The sequence below is a fragment of the Meleagris gallopavo genome, chromosome 1, assembly GCF_905368555.1.
Source record: "Meleagris gallopavo chromosome 1, MGAL_WU_HG_1.1, whole genome shotgun sequence".
Lineage (NCBI taxonomy): Eukaryota > Metazoa > Chordata > Aves > Galliformes > Phasianidae > Meleagris > Meleagris gallopavo.
In genome coordinates, this window is record NC_139404.1 from 77,380,801 (window position 1) to 77,401,187 (window position 20,387).

The window sequence follows — 20,387 nt, forward strand, 5'->3', positions numbered from 1 at the left end:
GGTTTCGCTCGATCGCACGGATCCCCGCGTTTCGATCATAGAGCTGCCTTCCCCTCTCGGAATTCGGCCCCGATTTCCCTTTTTCCTGAGAGCTCGAAGGGTTTGGGACAGAGCAGGCAGAGGGGCCGATGCCATCTCTACCGCTTCCCGGGGGTGTACCTGGAGGGTTTGTTCGCTCAATGGTTAAAATGACAGAAAAAAATAAATAAAAGTAAAATACAATAAGCCAAATTTAAATTAAATTAAATTAAATAGCAAAAATAGGATAGGATAGGATAGGATAGGATAGGATAGGATAGGATAGGATAGGATAGGATAGAGTAATAAAATAAAATAAAAACATTGTAAGTTTCGCTTCAAAACATAGCGAGAAATTCCTGCCGCCAACCCCACTGCCGACCCCACGACACACGGCGTGAATGACGATTGAGCAGCACCCTCCGGTCCGGCACCCCCAGATTTTAAGGCCGCTTTCGAGCACTTCACGTCGTTTATTTTTTAATTTTCGGGGGCTTCTTTCCCGAGCCCGTGGGCTGCGCGGAGCAGGAGTGCCACAGCCGATACCTCCCCGCACTCAGAGCGCGGCGCTCCGCGAAGGGTTAACTCCCCGCCCGGTGCTCGGGGGCCGCGGACAGCCAAAATTCCTCGTTCCGAAGTCCGACTCTCCTTCCTTTCCCATTGGTCCACAGCTTTTGGGTCTCTCCCGATCCCTCTCTCCCATTGGTCAACGATATATATATTTTCACTATTTTTTTTTTCCCCCTTGACAGGCGCACGCAGCCTGCCTAACTCTCGGAGAAAAAAAAAAAAAAAAAAAATCCCAGAAGTTTGGATCAATCAGAGAGAGACAGAGGGAAAGGGGAGAAGGCAAAAAAAAAAAAAAAAAAAAAAAAAAAAAAAAAAAAAAAGATGAAACCCGGCCCGCGGCCCCTGTGAGCAGAGCACAGCTCCCGCTCTGCCCGCGGAGCACCGCAGCCCCATGTAGGACGGGGCTGTGCCGCTAGTGCTGGAGCCGCGGGGCCGTCCGCCCAGGGCCGGGCCGGGGGGAAGATGAGCGAGAGGCGGAGGTCGGCGGTGGCCCTCAGCTCCCGGGCTCACGCATTCTCTGTCGAAGCCTTGATTGGGACGAATAAAAAGAGGAAACTGCGGGACTGGGAGGACAAGGGGCTGGATTTGTCCATGGAAAGCCTCAGCCCCAATGGCCAGCTGGGCGACGGCGAGGACCCGACGCAATGCCTGGACCTCAACCCCGGTCAGTGCCGCCCCGCTCTCCGGCAGCCGCTGCAGGGAACTCCCGGAGCTGGGGCGGGGGGGTCGGGGAAGGAAGGGAAGGGGGGGGGGAAGGCGTTGTGCGGAGATTTCTCGGATTTGTGTTATTTTTCTTCTTAGTATTTTCGGTTTACAGTGATTTTTTCCGCAGCTCTTTCCCACTTTCCCTCCCGGTCCTAAATCTCTCTCGGATTCCGAGCGTCTCCCGCTTCCTCCTTCCCCCTCTCCTCCCGCCTCTGTGCTCTGTGCTGATCGCGGTGGGACACGCAGCACACCGCATAGCCCGGGTCCCCCCCCACCGCGGGGGGTTGGGGTGCACAAAAATCGAGTCACAGCTGAGTCTGCCCCGTCGGCACCGAGCGGCGTGCCGGGCACAGAAGGAGAGCATCGGAGCAGCGCCGTGCCCAGCTCGGGACCCGCAAGGGCCGGGAGGGAGCGGGGGGCGGCGGGATGGGGGAAAAGGGGCTGAGTGGTGCTTGGGGACGGAGAGCATGGGGCTCCGCTCCCGTGTCTTAAAATCGATTATTATTACCATTAATATTAACACGATTATTTACTACACTTACTATTCTACGCTATTAAGATTGTTACGATGATTGTGATACACTACTATTATTATACACTACTATTTATTGCACGTCCTATTTTATTTGAAAGGCAGCCGGTAGCCCGGAGCTCTCCTCCGGCTCCAGCGAAGCCCTGGGGCTCCTCTTGTCCCTTATCCCCTCGGTCACATCTCTCCGATCCTCCAACGCAGCCGCGGAGCCGCGGGTGGGTGCGCGCCGGCTCTGAGCGCCGCCGAACGGGACGGGGCCACGTCGCTGCCCCTGAGGGACTCGGTCTCGGAGCGAGGTCGCTCTCGGTAATTACGCTTCCTTCAGTATTGGGGTGCTGGGGGAGAGAAGACCAAAGGATGTCTGCTGCCACCACGTAGGAGAAAGTATAGGAGCTTCCTCCCCCGCTCTCAGGCCGCTCCACCAAGCTTAAATCCCTTTGTAACGTATATATATACCTACCGCAATATACATATATTGCACGGTATATATTGCTATTTATGTATTGTACTGTATATATTACAAAATATAAGTATATGGCGATTTTACTGTGTCAGCCGCCGAAAGGCCGCCGTGAAAAAAACTTAGAGAAACGTAAAGAGAAAAACAAAGCAACAGATCACCGAACGATTAACTGAAAGAAATCTGTAGTAAAAACCCTGCCGAGTGTTTCCGGAGGGAGCGAGACCCGGCGCTGCGCAGTCCCCGCCGTTGCGCTCCCGTTGCGCGGTGCTACCGGCACCGTCCCGGAGAGACAGAGTGCAGCGGCCGCCCGGCGGCAACGAACAACGAGAACAGCGGAAAATAGAAGGGGAAAAAAGAAAAAAAAAGAAAAAAGAAAAAGAAAAAGAAAAAGAAAAAAAGGATAGAAATCACGGCTTTGGGGTATTCCTCTTTCAAAATAACAAATACAGAAAGGAAGAGACAAAAATCTGCTTTGCCAAGGCAGAAAGGTGCGCTCATTGGTCTTTCTTAGTACCGTTTCTCACTAATTTCCGGCGTCTATACAATGTCTTTGTGTTGGTCTATAAGTTTAATTTGGCCTTTTTTCCACGAATTCAAAAAAAAAAAAAAAAACAAAAAAACTAAAAAGCCCAACACTCCTGCGCACCGGGCGGGCGACTGACAGAGAACGGCTGCAAAGCGTCCGAGGCCAGGAGAGCCGCGGTGGTGTTTTTCATAAAGCGAAGGAAATCAAGAACAGTTCGGGAAACCATTTCGGGGAGGCTGATAGACTTTAAACGAAGTCCCAGCTGCAAATTGCGCGCTCACTTCATTAAAGCCAAATCCCGCGCAGCGCACCTCTGCTGCCGGGTGGAAATTGGTTCGCGGCGGCGTAATGGCCCCCACATTCCGGCTTTATAAGGCCCCATTAAGAACAAACTTTACACCTCAAGCGTTTAAACGTCGCCAAATCTCTGGCGATATACCAAAAATTGGAGGAGGGAGTTTTTATAGCGTCCCAAACCTTCCCGATTTCAAATCGCTGCTTTGAATGGCGTAGGAAATAGAGCGGGTATAGCGCTTGTGCCGGAGGCGTATTGGTGCGGGCCCCGGACATCGAACTGAACGCGGCAAAAACGCGCACCGATTCGGCGCAGCAGAGAGCGAACGGGCCCCGATTTATCGAACTTTTCGCAAAGAGTCACTCCGAGCCCTCGGGGCTTCACCGCGCCGCATTTCGTCCGCCCCAGGGAACGGAGTGCCGCCCGAGGGAGGGAGAGGAAGGTTCCGTCCTCTTCCTCGCCGCCCTTCTCTGGGGATGTCTCCTTTCTAGGCTACAGCGTCCAGCGCCAATACCGTGAGAAAAATGAGATTGTTCCTCTGTGCCGCAGCGCCGTGGAACGCGTTTTGCCTGGGGAACCTCGAGAGATTCCCACGACCTCCGCGTTGCGCCTGGAGGAGCCGCGCGTGGGGCGATGCGGGACCGTGGGAGGCGGCGGCTCTTATAGCGCTGCCGCATCCCCACGCGGAGCCGAGAGACCCCGCTGCGTGTCGTGGGGCCCCGGCGATGCTGTGTCTCTGATTCGCTCCCGGCCGAGGGGGGATTTCGGCCCGGCGAACAGCCGACCGCCGGCTCTGGGGAAAGTTCCGATGGGAGCCCGGGATTTCCCTTCCGAAACGCGGCCGCTCTACACGGGAGGACCCGCAGGAGCTCCGGGAGCAGAGCGAAGGAGTGCTGTTGGAAATGTGCAGTTCCGTGCGTTTCGGTACTCGTGTCGTCCACAGAGACAGAAAGGCGTCAGCGTGTTCTTAAGCGAATTCCTCCACTGCAGCCTCATCTGGCGTTAAAAAAAAAAAGAAAAAGAAAAAAGAAAGAAAGAAAAAGAACACGTCGATTACAATCAACCCAACCAACCAACCAACCAAACAGCCCCCCCAAAAACCCACACTTTCGAGGGTGTGATTTTTGCCCATCCCCGAAGACGTGGCGTTGTCAGTTACTTTCCGCCCGGTGCGCTGCCCGAAGCGGTATTGATCAATATGAGAGCAGAGCGCGGCACGTCCAGGGGCGCGCACCCAGCCTGGGGGCCGCATCGCTGAGGGGCCGGAGTTCCCCCCTCCCGCTGCAGTGGCGAGCGCTTTCCCAAAGCGTGAGGAATTCGGTTCGTTTTATTTTTGTTTGTTTGTTTCGATGTACACATCTGTTTCTGGTTGCTCATCCTGGTGCATCTCCGTTTCTGGCCGTGCCCAGGAGGTGACTCCGGTTCTCGCTCCGACTGTTGTTGGAGCGGTGTGGGCGTGGGGCACCTGAGGGCTTTTTGCGCTCTGCCTGTGTCTGGTAGAAGTGGCGGCCTTCGCGCCGTATTGAGGCCGGGCAGCTGACCAGCGCTCCGCCACCACGAGCTGCGTGTCGTGGAACGTCGGCTTTGTGCTTGGCAGAACCCCCCGCTCTGGCATCGAGTTTTCCATCTCACTTCTGAGCGGGGCTGCAGAAGTTCCTCCCTCCCACCTGCTGCATCCTCTCGAGCGGGGAGCATCGAGGCCACCTCCGCAGCACCTCAACCCATCGCGACCCCGTACCTCCCACGCGCGGCGATGCGAACCCCGAGGGCTCGGGCTGCGACCACGACGGGGCAGGGATCCCGGAGCCGTAGCGAGCTCTGAGCGGGGTGCCCGGAGCTGAGCGGTGCGGTCCCGCCTGCCCCGAGGAGGTGCGGAGCCCGCAGTGCGTTACGGATGCGAAGCAAGAGAAAAGGCATCAACTCATGTCCTCCTTTTAAATGTATTTTAAATCGTCACCATTTTTTTTTTTTTTTTTAATGTAGTTTAGTTCCATCCGCGGGGAAAGCTGTTAGATCAATCGACATGTCTTGTCTTTAACAAGAACTGTGGGAGAATCCAGAGAGCTTCTGTTACCGGCGCAGCTCTGTGATTCCTTCCGCACCATCCATCACCGCTCCCTCCTCCCGCTCGGGACCGAGAGCCTGTATCGAGTATCGGCCCCTCCTCGGGCAGCAGCGTCCCCCTTCAGTCCTATCTGCCTCCTAGGAAACGGATGCTTTCTTTCAGATGGAAAAGTCGAAAAATGTCTTCCTAGAGTGCAGGAAAGAGCGTTTGCATCGTTTCACAGCACGGCAATACCGCTTTGGTCACCTCTGGTCAGAGATAGGCGTCCCTCCAGCTCACCTTCCGTATGGCTCTGCTTCCACTTTCGTGGTTTCAAGCTTCGAAGAACTGTGTTATGTTGTTCATATGTATGCATACACACACACACACACAAATACAGTGTTCTGTTCTAGATTAAGGCTTACAATAGTTCAAAAAACGCGCTAAAATCAATCTGGGAGCACTCGGAACATTGCCGGGTACATCTCAAGCAGCTTGTACGGCAGTTACATCAGTCCCTGCTGTAAGCAAAATCTGTTCACATGCGGTTTCAGTCACCCTGAGAGCTCACACTGAGATCTGTAGTTTGCACTGCTGACGTAAAGCAAGGCTCAGTGGAAAAAGCTTCAGTTTTCTAACACTGACCACGTTCCAGAGATTGATAGAGATGCCCGGAGGAGCTGTGCCCGCTGAGGGAACTGCAGGATTCGGTGCCAGCTCTCGGCTCCCCGAAGCCTCCCCGGGCATTGGTGAGGAATGGCGAGTCCTGACCCTCTGGAACGCGGCGGTGCGCGGGCGGCGAACCGGGGTCTGTGCGTCCGATGTCCGCCCTCGGCAGGAGCGGCGCTGGGCGCTGCGGAGCGGGTGCCCGAGAGGCGACGCTGAAATTTTTTCCTTTTTTCGTTTTTCTTCCTCTCTTTTTCTTCTTCCTTTTCTTTTCCTTTTCCTTTTTCTCTCCTCTCTTTCTTTCTTTTATTTTCATTTTCCTTTTTTTCTTTTCTTTTTTTTCTTTTTTTTCCTTCCTCCATCAAAACAATTGCTCCGTCACCACTTAATTCTTTGCTCCATCACCATTTAAAGCAGGTTACCACTCCGTCCTGTCTGCTTGCTGGGTACCTGTTGTCTATCCCGTGGCATGCTCCGTTGAGGAGGGCTAAGGACAAATAAAGGGGGGTTCTGGTAATGAAAATCACTTTGGAAACCGGTTAAGAAATTTTAATACTGATAGGAAACATAGCGCCCGTTCAAGTTCCAGCAACGACATTCACGCCATTGGCATCCTTTAATTGCGCATTCCGCACGATCAGACAGCAATGAATTAGCAAATCAATACGAGAAGCGACAAAAGCATTCGTTGCAAAAATATTCCCGTTTGAAAAGGACTGACAAGGAGTCGCTCCTTGTTTGTTGTGTGTGTGTGAGTGCAACATCGCAGAAAGACTGGGGAGGTATGGGGATGTGACGCCCCAAGTCAGCACTCACAGCAACAGGGGAGCCCGGGCTGGGGGAATCTCCTGCCTGCACCCAAATCAGTGAGGGATCTTCCGTGGGGAGGCTGAGCCAAAAAAAGGAAGATGTTGAGGAGGGATTCAGCTTTGGTTGAATCGAAGCTCCTTTCTCCTCTGCTCCTTTATTTTTTTTCTTCTTCTCATTCTCTTTTACTTTTTTAATTTTTTCTTTATTAATTCTTTTTTAATAATTTTATTTAGAAATGGGAAAACTTCGGTTTTGGCCAACCTTTAAATACTTACTTTTGTGTTATCGGAATGCTTCTTGTTTTTGAGTCACACAACCATTTTAAAAATTATTTCCAAGATTTCCTGTCTAAATTAATTCAAAAATAATTAAAAAATTAATTTTGAAATGTGTTTTAAATTTAAAAAAAAGAGAGAGAGATTTTGATTTTGATAATGAAATCAAGTATTTGAGCTTTTAAAAGAACCTACCTGTTAATTTTTCTTCTTCTAACGAAGTGATTTCCCAAATCCAACATAACTATTTTTTCATCTCTCCAAAGACATGTTCTCTTTGTCAATTCATTGTATTTAAAATGAAACAAAAATAAAAACACCAAACAAAAAACTGTCACAAGGGATAGTTTCAGTACAGCATACTCGCACCCGCTCGTTCTTAAGTACTCTTCCTTTGTGAGGGAGCACAGGAAATCATTGAATATTGTTGAATGGACATTTTTGGTGATGTCCACATACATGATTCTTGGAAAAGGAATTTGGGAAGAAATTATAGACAAACCCATTTACAGTTTCTAAAGATCACGTTAATGGCTGGTTAAGAACGGACCATACAAACAATCATAACAATCAGTAGATAGATAGAAATCAGCACGGCAAAAGTTGTTTGAATATCAGTTGCGCTCAGCTGAGCGCATACGGAACAATTATGAATGACTTACGGTGCTGCGATTTCCCCTGATGGCTGGGTGTGCTCTTGGCTGGTGTGAATGCTTTTCCCATGACTGAATTAACAAAACTAAGCGTCTACTTTTTGGGACTTTGGAAAATAAAGAGCAGTCAGATCAAAAACCTGCCCCCAAACTGACAGGAGAACTGAAGACATCAGAGGGCCTTTGTTTTAAATGAGAGCAGAGAGCGTAGAAGACTTGTGAAGAAGATACATCAGCTAACAGCAGCATTTCTAATCAAGGTATTGAAAGTGCTGACTGACCGTGTGGATGCTTCTGGTCAGATAACAATTCCAAGGGATATACGGTAATATTTAGCAATACATGGCGCACCGTACAAAGAGGGCAGGGAGTCTTTGAAAGTTCTGTAGGTTTGAATTTGCTGAGGAAGAAGGGACCTTGAGAAGAGATGGAGAGATTTAGAGATGATGGGCTTTTTTCACTTTGACTTCCCTCAGCCCCACTCAGATGATTCTTTAAGTGAAATGATTCATTGTGCATAGGTGTTATTATTCTATTCTGCTTTCAGTGAAGAAGTTATCTTAGCGCTGTAGATGCACTTTGCACTTGCGAGAGGTAAAAGTAGTTTTAGTGCACTTCAAGCACTTTTTTTTTACTGGGATGAAAAGGCAGAAGGAGGAGACCTGTTGAGTATCACTTGCATCCACTCAGACCTTGATGGAAACGCTCCTACCAACTTTCAAAAAAGCAGACTTCAGTCCCGAAATTGTATGGATTCTGCTGCTGCCCATGTAGCACAATGCCTTTCAACAACCGGGATGGGCAATCCTAAATCCAATCCTAACCTTCAGTTGACATCTCCTTTTGCAAACATGTGAATTGCACAAATCAGACCCTTGCTTGCTCCTTGCTCTTTGCTATGCAATGCTCACGCTAGGGCTGTCGGAACTGCAGTCGTCGTGTTTTCCTGGGCTTCTTTTGGTCTACTGGAGTACTGGGTCTGTCTGTAGGAAAAAATAATCTTGACTGTGAGGGTAACACCAGGAGGATCATTTTTATGCTATGAGAGAACTGTGTTTTCCTTTTGTCTTCAGCTCTTCTGCAAATGTATGGTAGTATGAAAACTGCTGTGTTGGGTCTGATATAAGCTCGGCATTATGCCTGGCCTTGCAATGTCTGAGCACTCCTGCTTTTGAGCTGTGTAAAGCCACACTGCAGTGCTCCATACAAGGCGACAAGGCTGCTTTCTTAAACTGAGAAGTTGTCCTTTTGTTTCTTATGCCAGAGGGATGTAGAAAGTCTGGAAAAATGTAGAATGTAGCTCATGGCTGTGGTGCCTAATGGTTTTTATTTCACTTCAGAATTTAAAAGATAAACAGAAGATCTATTATTGTAGGATTTGGGTGTTTCCTGTGCCAGGCTTCTTGGAGCAAGCACAAAAAGTCTTCATTTACCATCTGACAGCTCTAGCAAAGTCTGTCGGCGAGGCAGCCCCACTCCTTTCTGCCATTATCTGCATGCAGCCATAATGCCGGTTTGCTGTTGTGCAGCTCCCTGCACTGCAAATCCAGCTTTGCCTTTGCAGCCCACTCTGGTTGTTCTGGGCAGAGCAATTCTGGTTACCACAGGACTCAGGAAATTGTGCTGGGGGTGAGAGAAGGGAGGGTGGCCATGAAGATTGCCAGCGGTGTGCTGTTACAGGAATGGTCAATAATTGATAGCTCTTGTGAAAATAGAGTCGTATAATGAAGCTTGAGGAAAAATTCCCCCCATTGCTCTTTGGAATGAAAGATCTGATTGTAGGGTGGCTGTTTATTAAGAGTGTTTCAAGATGGATTGCTAGAGTAATATTAAGGTGCTGAGCATCATTTACCCAGAGTAATGTGGGAATAATTGATTCTTTAAATATCAGTCAAAAAAAGCAGTTCAGCCCCAAAAGGGAACGGAAAATGTTTGAGACATTTGCTGCCTCTTTCCCTTTGCGCTGTGCGACAAAGAATGTCATTGGGCAACTGCTGCAGTAGCTCCGTTCTGACACTGAGGTCCCCTTTGCATGACTCTGGTGGGGATGAAATGGTTATGAAGATGGGGAGAAAGGATCTAAAAGGGGTAAAGGAGTAGAAAACTAGGTACAAAAGGGGATCTCTTTTGGGAAGGAACAAGAGAAACAAGACAGGAAAGGTCAGAGGAGGAAGGAAGTGTTCAGTGTTTTGTTTCCTACCCCAATGGCTGACCATGGTGTGGGGAGAATTTAGAGACTATTTTCAGACTTACCCCTACATCTGGGATGCGTCATGTTGTTTTCCCCACAAAATAATGAATTGCATGGCTCCTCGAGATGCAAAATACTGTTATAGTGAATAGGGTTACAGGGTTTATGAAAGCAGTACGTTGTACCAGACAAATGCGTAATCATTTTGTACGACACAGATATGTGATGGCCCTGAAATAAGAAGGGAAAACTACTCGTATAGAAGCTTTTGGAAACCAACCAACAAGGTGTCTTCCCATGGGTTTTGTCCTCCATGTTTTGATGTAAAAGAAATCAGAAATTGCAGGAGAAATATTAAAATGAAATATTCTCACTTACAATGAACTCCAAAGAAGTTTTATTTATTTATTTATTTATTTTGAAAAACATTTTAAATCCTCCTTGCCACTTTTATTCAGAGCTTCAGACATTTTATAGTCAGCAGAAGTTGTGTGTAGATTTTTTTTTAGATCTATGCTATTATGCAGTTGTATTTCTTGTATAATATTGATTTCCTTTGTGTATAAAAATCAGAGCTTTTTGTTCCTTATATTACTCATATTTAAATAATCCATAAATAGAAGTGTTTTTATGTGCCCTACGGAGCATGTCAGCCATTATTGCAATGGGTGTAGTTTCTTATTATATAGGTATACCTAGAGGCATTTTCTAATTGCTAATTAAATTATGTGTTGCACTTTTCATATCGTTAAGGAAGTAATTAAAGTTTACTTACGGTAATCGGCTACACCAGAAAACTCAGTCTCTCCTTCTGCTCCCAATTTCTACTTGTGACTGTGTGTATTTCTGTGTCTTTGCTGGGGCTGGGGACAGAGAGGAGGAGGAAGACAGGATTTTTGCACAGCAGCAAAATTTCTTGGAAATGCTGTTCCTTTGTGCAGACTGGAAGAGCCTTGTGATCTAAATGAAGAATTATGAATACAATAATGATTTCTTATGACAATAGCTGTGTATTTGCTCATGAATCGGCCCTTAATCATTTTGCTTATGAAAATTGAGATGCTCACTGATTATTCATGAAAACGTTTGGCGATCCTCAGCTGGGATCTACATGGCTGCATCTCATACAGTTGCTATTCACTGCAACACAGTGATGTTTGTTGTACAGATACATGGGAAGAAAAATATTATTACCATAGTCATCCAGTGAATTTTATGCCAGCTAATTTGCTCTGTTTTTCCTGAAAAATACAAGTCTGGCTTTTTTAGGCTGTTTTTTTTCCCCTATTTTCCATTTCTCTTTTGCTTTACTCCAGATTCATAATATTTTTTTGAGTCTCAGTCATGACATTAATCACGTTTTCTCCTGCAAATCAGGATGCTCATCTCCCTTTATTTGTGGAGTGCAAGATGATTCATTGTTAGCAGTTAGGATGTTACACGTCCTTACTTACACTAGTGGCTTTTTGGATCAGCTCTCTTTTTTGTTTTGTTTGCATTAACATCGCTGCAGAGCGCCAATCCACGATGAGGGCTTTGGGACAAACTGCAGTTGTACAAAGAGTAATGTTTTGAAGGTGTTGCTGGTTAGTCACCTCCCTTTAATAATGCAGCATTTCCGCCAACCATTTACACTGTGGTTGGATACAGTTATTCCCATATACATACTGAGATGCGCACTTCATTAGGTGAAACACAATTTGCTGCATTGAGCACAGAGGTGAAATGTCCCTAACTCTTCCCTGCTGCCTTCGTGATGAGGGGAATAGAGACTTCAACTAGAACTCAATCATTATTCTACTTGAGCGGTGAGTTTGGCATCATTTAATACCAAATTCAAAGTGACCCCTGATGATACTGGGACAAGAACTCAGAATTCACAGTACAGGGAAAACCCAAAGTGAAGAATGAAGAAATAACAAATTTGTGAAGCAGAACAGAGGTCTTGCATTGGTTCAGAGCTCAATAAATCACAGGTTAAACCTCCATTTTATAAAGGTATATTTTGTGAACTATATCAGAAAATCCCTGGCATGCAGTTCCCCTTCCTCTGCCTAGGATGCTGAGAGAGATACCTGTACATTTTGCGTACCTTGAACATAAACAAGGGAACAGAAAGCAGTGATTTCTCATCTGCAGATGCAGAGAGCAATCTAAAATGAGAAGGCCATATCTGCAGAGTTCTGTTATTTCTTCCTCTTCACGTTCCTCATTTGGTTAAAAGTAACAGAATTCCCAGCTGACGCTGCTGCCTCGGAGAGCTTCCCGGTTTGGTAAGGAATCAGTGATTGAGCCACTTATACACAGCACTTTTGAAAGTGTGAATCTATCCATTTTTCTCTCCTCTATAAGATTTTGACTAAGCTCAAACAGATAAAGTTATTTTTTACGAGGGCATCGCTTTTCAAAACTTATTTTAAATCTTCCCTTTCTCTCTTTAAGTAAGTCCTTAGATATCTATTTAGGGCCAAATTCAGCAAGCAGCTGAGCAATCCAGTCATCATATCACTGTGTTTAAGCAGAGGCTGTGCAGTGGCCATGATTTTTTTCCAAATATCTATTCTCACCCATTTAAACTGAATGCAGTTCTCTCTCTCTCTTCTTTTTGTTAAAACTGGGGATTTTCGCAGGGAGGAAATTCCTCCAGTTCAGTAAAAGTGACTGTCAAAGCGTGAACAGCAAAGCATCTGCATTCAAATCCCATTTTACTTGTTATATACTCTCCTCATGTTGTGTGCATGTGTAAGTCCCTCTATATAGACAGATTTATAGTATTGCATACTGGATATATTATATTAATAATATTCTGAGTATGTGTGTTTTTCTGAAATAAGAGTACAGTCTAATCTGGACTGACTGAAGTCCTGAATTTGAACATTTAACTTTTTTTAAGTGTTTGAGAAATATCTGTCTTTTATGTTTCTGTTTAGCACTTACAGTTTGTTTAAGCAGTAACTGATATTGGCATCATGTTTGATGGCCAGAAATAGGATAGTTCTGCTCTGGTGAAGAATGCAACTTGCATTTTATTTTACTTTTTTCCAGCAGTGGCACTTGTTTTCCCACAGAACTTAAGCACACTTTCTTGTCTAAGAAGAGAATTATCTTGTGTTTTTATGAGAGAAGCATCTCTTTATCCATCTATTTGCTCAATTTAGCTTGCAGCAATTACCTGAAGTAAGGACTTGAGACATGAAAGTCGCCCTGCTGCTGTCTTCGGTGGGAGTCACTCAACAGCAGCAGCGTTCCCATGGATCCAGCATATATATTTGTGGCAGCAAGGGCTTCCCTCAAGGCAAAAGTGGGGGTGAAATCCTTCCTTGGGAGGACAGTTCAAAAAATTCCCTGTGCTAAACAGAAGTGCAAAAACCTCTTTTTAATGAAAGACAGATTGCCATCATTTGCCAGAGATTATCACTCTGCTAAACTGAAGCAGAGCAGCAGAAATTCCTGCATCATTTACATCCCGAGAACGAGGCAAGGGCAAAAGCTGGAGGGGAAATATTTAGCAGTACAGGAGCAACAGCTGTGAAGAAGAAAAAGCTGCACTTTTAGTTGCTGAGTCTCTCAGCAAAAGAAAATAATAGTTTAGGAAAAGCCATACCAAGCAAACCCTGGGCTGTGCCATACCGTAAACCCTTAAAGGGACACTCTCAACTCGAACGTAAAAGAAGCTCTGAAATTTTCCAGCTCCAGCGGCGCTCCCTTTAAAAATGCTGGCTGGCATTTAAAAGTGTATTGAACTCCAATTTTTGTTCCTGGGATCTTTCCTGCTCCACTTTTTGTGTTTGCAAAGGTGGTTTCTGTTAGCCAGTTTCCTCCTTGCTATCTGAGGCCCCGATCCTGCCAAAATGTATTCCCGTCCTTCGCTGCCGCGAGTCTCCCTTGAAATCACTCCCAGCAGGAAAGGTGAACTCACACTCGTGTGTGTGTAGGATCGGTGCCTGACTGTAGGGGAAATGGAAACTGCATAAAGTTCTGTCAGTGGCACAAAGTAAACAATAGAGGATGTAGGCTGAAATGTAATTTTAGTACTTCAGTTGCAGGAATTCTAGATGTGATGTGTAACTCCAGCAAAGGATAGACCCTTCAGAAAGGAATGTAATTTTTCATCGTATAAGTATGTAACTTTAAGCAGAACTGGCCATAGCATGGATTGAAATTGTTGTAGTTGTAAGGTGATGAACCACACTCTTTCTTTTCATTCCATATTTTCCTTTCAACATAAAATTATGGAGCCCTACTGCTGCTTGCCATTAGACGTTAATGGAACTTTGATTTTATTTCCCTTTGTGCATGATCTTATTTTACATGTTTGGCAGTTCTGATGATGGAACTTCATTTAGAAGCCACCTGCCATCATCTTTTATGGTGTCAGTGCAAGACAGAATGTTAAGAAAAGTGAAATTGTGATCTCTTACATGTCCTTGTTCAGAAAAATTGACCCTGGGAGATGGAAAACACTTGTATATCAGATGTGATTTACACGTTTACTTAAATCTAAAGTCTTAAATTACATTCAAAATTGAAATAAAAATGTTTATATCATTTATATGCATTAAAAATTTTAAGTATTATAGTGACATACATGACCATAATTCAAAATTCAAGTCTAGCATGCTGGTTTTAGCCTGTGCTAGAGCTGATTGGGTGCAAGCCCACTGTCATTTGACAGAACTGTGTACAGCCAGTGCACAAGACTCCACCACTCCCAGTATGATTAACAACAGTAATAGGGGGATGAGCCATTAGGTAAAAATTATCTTTGTTTCTGAGTATCAACCTGAGATAAAAGATAGAGAAAGGAGTTTTGCTATTTCTTGACTTTTGGACTTCAGTCACAGGATGTTTATGGAGAAACATAGCAATCTTTATGCCCTGCTCTTTCTTTTAGTACAGCAGTACAGCTGATTTGTGAGTATAGGTAAGGTGTTTGTTAGTATTTAGACCTTTTATAACATTTTTCTCAGTCTTGGCAACTGTTTCACAGTTCCACACAGCTTTGCCATAATTTCTTCAATGCTGAGATCTGAGTGCCATTTGTGGAAACAAAACCAATTGCATAATGCCAGTTCACTGCTGGTAAAAGGGTACCCAATGATGAAGGATTCTGCACTCTCTTATTACTGATATATATCTGCCAAATACAAAATTCCCTTTTTACAATAGTGGATATTCTTTCACAATATGATGAATAGAGAAATAGTTAAGAAGATACATTTTACCACAACTAGCAAAAAAATTGACACTTGAAGTTAAAAATTAAACATCAGAACTCACCCCTCCCAGTTTAGGCTTTTCAGATTCACATGGATATTCATAGCATAGATTGCTCTGTGCTACTCAGGTTAGAGCATGTTACACTTCCTGGAGGCAACGGTGGAGGGATGTGGATATCAAGGAGATGAATCAGAACATCCCAAGTTGGAAGGGATCCACAAAGGTCACCAAGTCCAACTCCCAGCTCCACACAACACAACCCAAAATACGAACCGAACCAAATACAAACACCGAAACGCTCCCTAAACTCCAGCATCTTGGGGCCATGCCCACTGACCTGGGGAGTCTGCTCCAGGGCTTCACCATCCTCTGGTGAAAAACCTTTTCCTAACCTGCACCCTGAATCTAATATACGGTTTGAGCTTGGCTCCGTGTCCTGCCACTTGCTTTCTGCTTGACCTTCCATCATCCTCAGACCAAGATGTTTCCGAAGCTGCTCATTTTGTTTCAGGCAGCTCTTGAGTACTCAGTCAATGATAAATCAGTGATAAGAAAACAGTGTTTGTGACTCATCATCCTAAATCCAACGCACTCTCATCTACGGCAAAATCAAGAATTCCATTTGAATGCAGAACTTAGTGCTTAATACTTGTGTTCAGAAGTTCAGAGTATTAAAACACTCCAGAGTTTTAGGGAGAAGGTTTGAGTTGTCACAGATTCAACTGATGTACTGTAACATTATCTGACAAAACCTTCAGGAATGTTTTCCTGGAGATGGATGTCTTCACCACTGCCCCATCCTTTGGGATGCTTCAGAAGCCCCAACAACCCAGAGGGAAATGTTTCCCCTTATTTGGTAAACGCTAACATTTTTCTAATGAAAATTAATACAGAATAAACTTTTTTTTATTATTTTTTTTTCCTCCAGTGATTTTCTATAAATAAATAGATCCCACGAGTGAAAATCTCCTTGGCAGAGAAACTCAGATTAAGAACGCATTTACCAGCTAAGACTAATTTAGACCCAGCATTAAGGGTTTAGAGTAGTTTGTTGGCTCCTGCGTGGAGCGCTGGATGTGAATTTCACTAGAATATTTATAGATACAACATTCCTCCTTTGTATCACCATCTGCTCGCCACCTCTGTTTCTCTAGCTGAGCTTCAGGGCCTGTACCAATGTCAGCGGAAGCTTTAAAATCTGCCATTAAAATAGCAACAACAGCAGAGATCTGCTGTTAAAATAATAGCAACAACATCCCTCTGTGGGATGCTCAGGAACATGCGACTATGGACAGGACTGTTCCAGCATTCCTTTCCTGTCCTGGGAGCTTTTTAGGAAAGAATAAAATAGAAGCCTGAGTTGGCTCCATTTGTGTACAGATAGCTGAAAATATGGAACTGCTTTCTCCCATTGTCCTTCTGGTTGAACACTGGGGAGAGAGTGGAACAATGCGTGGAAATGCCATAGAGAAAATATAAAAAAATACTTAGCAGATGAATTCAATATAAAACGAGCTCAAATAACCAATAATGTTAATTGTAGTTTTTTTTGTTGTTGTTGTTGTTTTCTTTTTCTAATGACAATCCATGTGATTCCAGTGGAGCCTGCTTCCACACCTACTGCAGTTAATACTACCAAGGTTAAGTCCTTGCATTCAGTACCAGTGGAACTGAACTTACAGATCACTGGTCAAACAGTCTGGAAGCACAACTAAAGCTGAGAAAAGCAAGAAAGGAGAATGTGAAGACGAAAGTAATAAATAAACATTAAATATTTTGCCTTTTTTTTTCTTGGCTGTAAGGGAAAACCATTGTGGCAACAGTTTGTTTTAGTCCATGAGCTGTTCTTTTTTAAGGAATCTGGGTGGCCAATTATATAGATGGAGTTGAGAAATGTTTCTGGATAGCAACTCAGCACATGCAAGTGACTAATGAATTCCCATTGTACTCCACAACACAGCTTCCTGGTGCACTTTAATGCTTTTGACTAGCAGAACACTAACAGAATACTGTAATTCCTGACATGGAAATAGGATCATGGTGGGTAATAAGAAAGAAAATATGACCACAGAAATCAGTAGTAAGTACCGAGAAGCTTTAATTTTCATATTTTGATGTAAAAAATAGTGCAAGGCTACTTTAAGAAGACAATCTAAACCAGAGCCTAGTGTGGTCTTTCAAATGGAGAGAAACTAACGTCTTAAAAAATTACCTCTTTTTTTCCACAGAACAGTTTAGGACAGAGGAACTAAACTAGCCATAACAAAAGGATAGGAAGGACAAAAATTCAAGATGGAAATAATCTCTAGTTGTGATCCTGTCTGGAAAACTACGTGAATGCCCATTGGCTGCAGATATCAAAGGTGCAACATCAATGGGACTTGTGAGGTACCTAAATACTTTTGTGGACCTGGACATTAGGATGGAGCATTACATTTCCTGCTGAATAGTTTGCCCCTGTGTTATTTTGAGTAAGTCTTGCATTCATTCACGTTTGCAGCACTTGGTTTTTCGTTGTCTGTTAGAAGGAAGATCATGCTAATATTTTTAATGCTGGCATCTGGATGTGGAATAGGGTAAAGGATATTTTCTCTGGGGAAGAAAAACCTGTGGCTTCCCAGCCTTAAAATAAGAAACATTATTAATTTAAATGTCGAAATGAGAGGATTTCTAAACTTGTTTCAACTATTCAATGAATAACTAGTCAGAAAACTAACCCTGTCTTCTTGTACATTCACTGGAAAGAATATTGCTCACCGTAAGAGGAAGAATAAGAACTAAATCTAGAGGACAAAGAATGTTATCGAGTATTAGCTGCATGTCAATAATATGACAATGTGGAAAATATTAGTGATAACTGATAACTGGTCATTACAAAACAATGACATTGTGATTGATGATGTTCAGTCTCTAAAGCACTTAAGATTCTGGTCAACTATTGCATGGTATAAGTAGACACTCAGCTCATAAGTGCAGAGTTTTGCACTTGGGCAGGAGGAATCCCAGGCATCCATACAGACTGGATGAAGCAGTCCTTGAGAGCAGCCCTGTGGAGAGGGACCTGGGGGTCTTGATAGATGAAAAACTTAACATGAACCAGCAGTGTGCTCTTGCGGCTCGGAAGGCAAACGGTATCCTGGGGTCCATCAGAAGAGGGGTGGCCAGCAGGGAGAGGGAAGTGATTGTCCCTCTCTACTCTGCTCTTGTGAGGCCCCATCTGGAGTACTGCATCCAGGTCTGGAGCCCCCAGTACAAAAAAGACAGGGAGCTGTTGGAGAGGGTCCAGAGGAGGGCTACAAAGATGATCAGAGGGCTAGAGCACCTCCCCTACGAAGACAGGCTGAGGGAACTGGGCTTGTTCAGCCTGGAGAAAAGAAGGCTGTGGGGTTCCCTTCCAACCCTGGCCATTCTGTGTTATTTTGTGATTCTGTGATAGACACTTACAGTTTTAATGGCTTCCTAAGAATATATACCAAATTAAATAGCAAAGAGCTACACAAAATGGCAGCGTTCTAAATGAGGAATTGATTAATGCTTTAACAATTGTTAAGAGTAGGAGAATACTCTTTTTGTATAGAAGTTAGTTTGCTCTCCTATTGTTCAGGCTTTTTCACATCACTCCCATTATGTATTTGTAGAGTACAGTTGGTGAAGTGGAATATCAGAAGAAGGTGTGAATTGCTAGTGTTTCTACTGTAAGAGGAAGAAAGGCTGCTGTACTTTGTTTTAACCTTAACTGTGAAAGTCTGTCAGCAACAATAAGTGGAAATGAACAGGAGACCAAAACAAGGGGGTAAAGTAAGAGATCTCCATAAGATAAGGGAGCCCAATTTATTATTTTTAATGACAGGCATATGGAAGAGACACTTCTACAACAGTAGTAACAAGAAACAGTCTACCATTTAATAACTGTAGAAGATATCATTTATTTTTATGGCAGGTCAAAAGCGCAATTCAAAAAACAGATGAAATTTTGCTTTCATGAGCTCAGCAGGCCAGGATCATACAACACAATGTTGGCTGCAGTTGGGCAGTCTTTGAAGTCAGTTGTATCTGCCTTTGCACTACTGGGTGCATGAAGCTTCAGAGTGCTGGGGAAAGAAACCTTTAAAAAATTACTGTGGAGAAAATGTAAGATGAAAAGGGAGCGAGGAAGTAGCACAAAGGAAAACAAAGACAAAACCCACATTCTTGTGCCTATAGATTTACTCCAGTGACCTGTGTGAATTTTCACTTGTTGACATTATGTGATACTGACCCAGAAAGACAGAAGTATGAAATAGCAGCCGACTGGGCAGAACAGCAGTGAGATAAACATCATCTTTGTAATCTGAGATAAATTCCCTTTATTTTTGTTCAATAAAAGCAAGAATTGCACAGTGGAAACCGTACAGATGAGGTCAGGCTCATGAGGTACAGCATCTCTTCTGTGTGGCTATGACTGCCCGTCAGTAATATACAAGAGCTTGACACATGACTTTGGGACATTAATTTCACATTGCACATCTACTGTCTTTTAATTCCTTGGTCTATTACGACAGTGAAACATCTTTCCTACTCATCCTGGAGTTTTGCAGGGAAGGAAATTGGGATGAAATGCCAGAGACAATCTTTTGTCAACGATGTGCATGCCTGGCTGGAAAGAAGTACTCATCATTAAAGCAGGTTATTTGAGTACATCAATCCTGCTCCTTCTCGATTATTCCTGGATGTTTTAAATTACTTTCTGATAATCTGGTTTGTTAATACCTCATCTCTAAAATCACAGCTTCCCCTTTTTGTTTCAAAATTATCTGTCTTTACTTTTCCCTAGAAAATCCACCATGCTCATACTCTGAGAACGTCTTGCCTACAGCAACATTATTGCTGATAATTCTCTCCAGATGTTGTCTGACACATAACCATTAGGCCAGGCACTTCCTAGGATATTTACCTGCCATTAAGGAAAAACAAAAGCAATAGCAAAGGCAGTTTTCTATTTAGACAAATAAAACTGCCAGGCCAAAATAAGTTTAGAATTACACCTGCTAACAAGCATAAAAAATCATAAACACTGAATAATTTATTTATTATATATATGTAATAACTTATACATAATATTATTCAGTAATGTCCAAGAAAATATGTCATGATGAGGGACTTGGACTCATTATCTGGTGAATTCCTATCTTTCGTGTAAGTAAAGAATGGAACATGTATGAACATCTTCTTCTAACTTACTTTGAGAAACATGACTTGCTAGTGTTCTGCTTTTCTCTTACAAAAATATTCCAGAATTAGCAGGCTACATCTTTAAGGAAGAAAGGATAGGGCTGGTTAAAGGAGCAGAATTGATATTTGATCATTTCTTACTTGAGGTCTCTTAGCAAGAAGGATATCCTCTCTTCCTTCTGCACAAGGTGAACTTCATGTGAGGAGT

At 44.1% G+C, this 20,387-nt stretch overlaps 1 protein-coding gene across 1 annotated transcript in view; it reads left to right on the forward strand.

Moving 5' to 3' along the window:
- Positions 1 to 742: 742 nt before the first annotated feature.
- The window catches only part of TBX15 (T-box transcription factor 15), an 87,532-nt gene continuing 67,887 nt past the window's right edge, over positions 743 to 20,387 (forward strand). Inside the window, exon 1 of the mRNA XM_003202683.4 lies at positions 743 to 1,252. Within this exon, the coding sequence (XP_003202731.1) occupies positions 1,051 to 1,252 (202 nt within the window). The 5' untranslated portion in view covers positions 743 to 1,050. The remainder of the gene's footprint in view (positions 1,253 to 20,387) is intronic.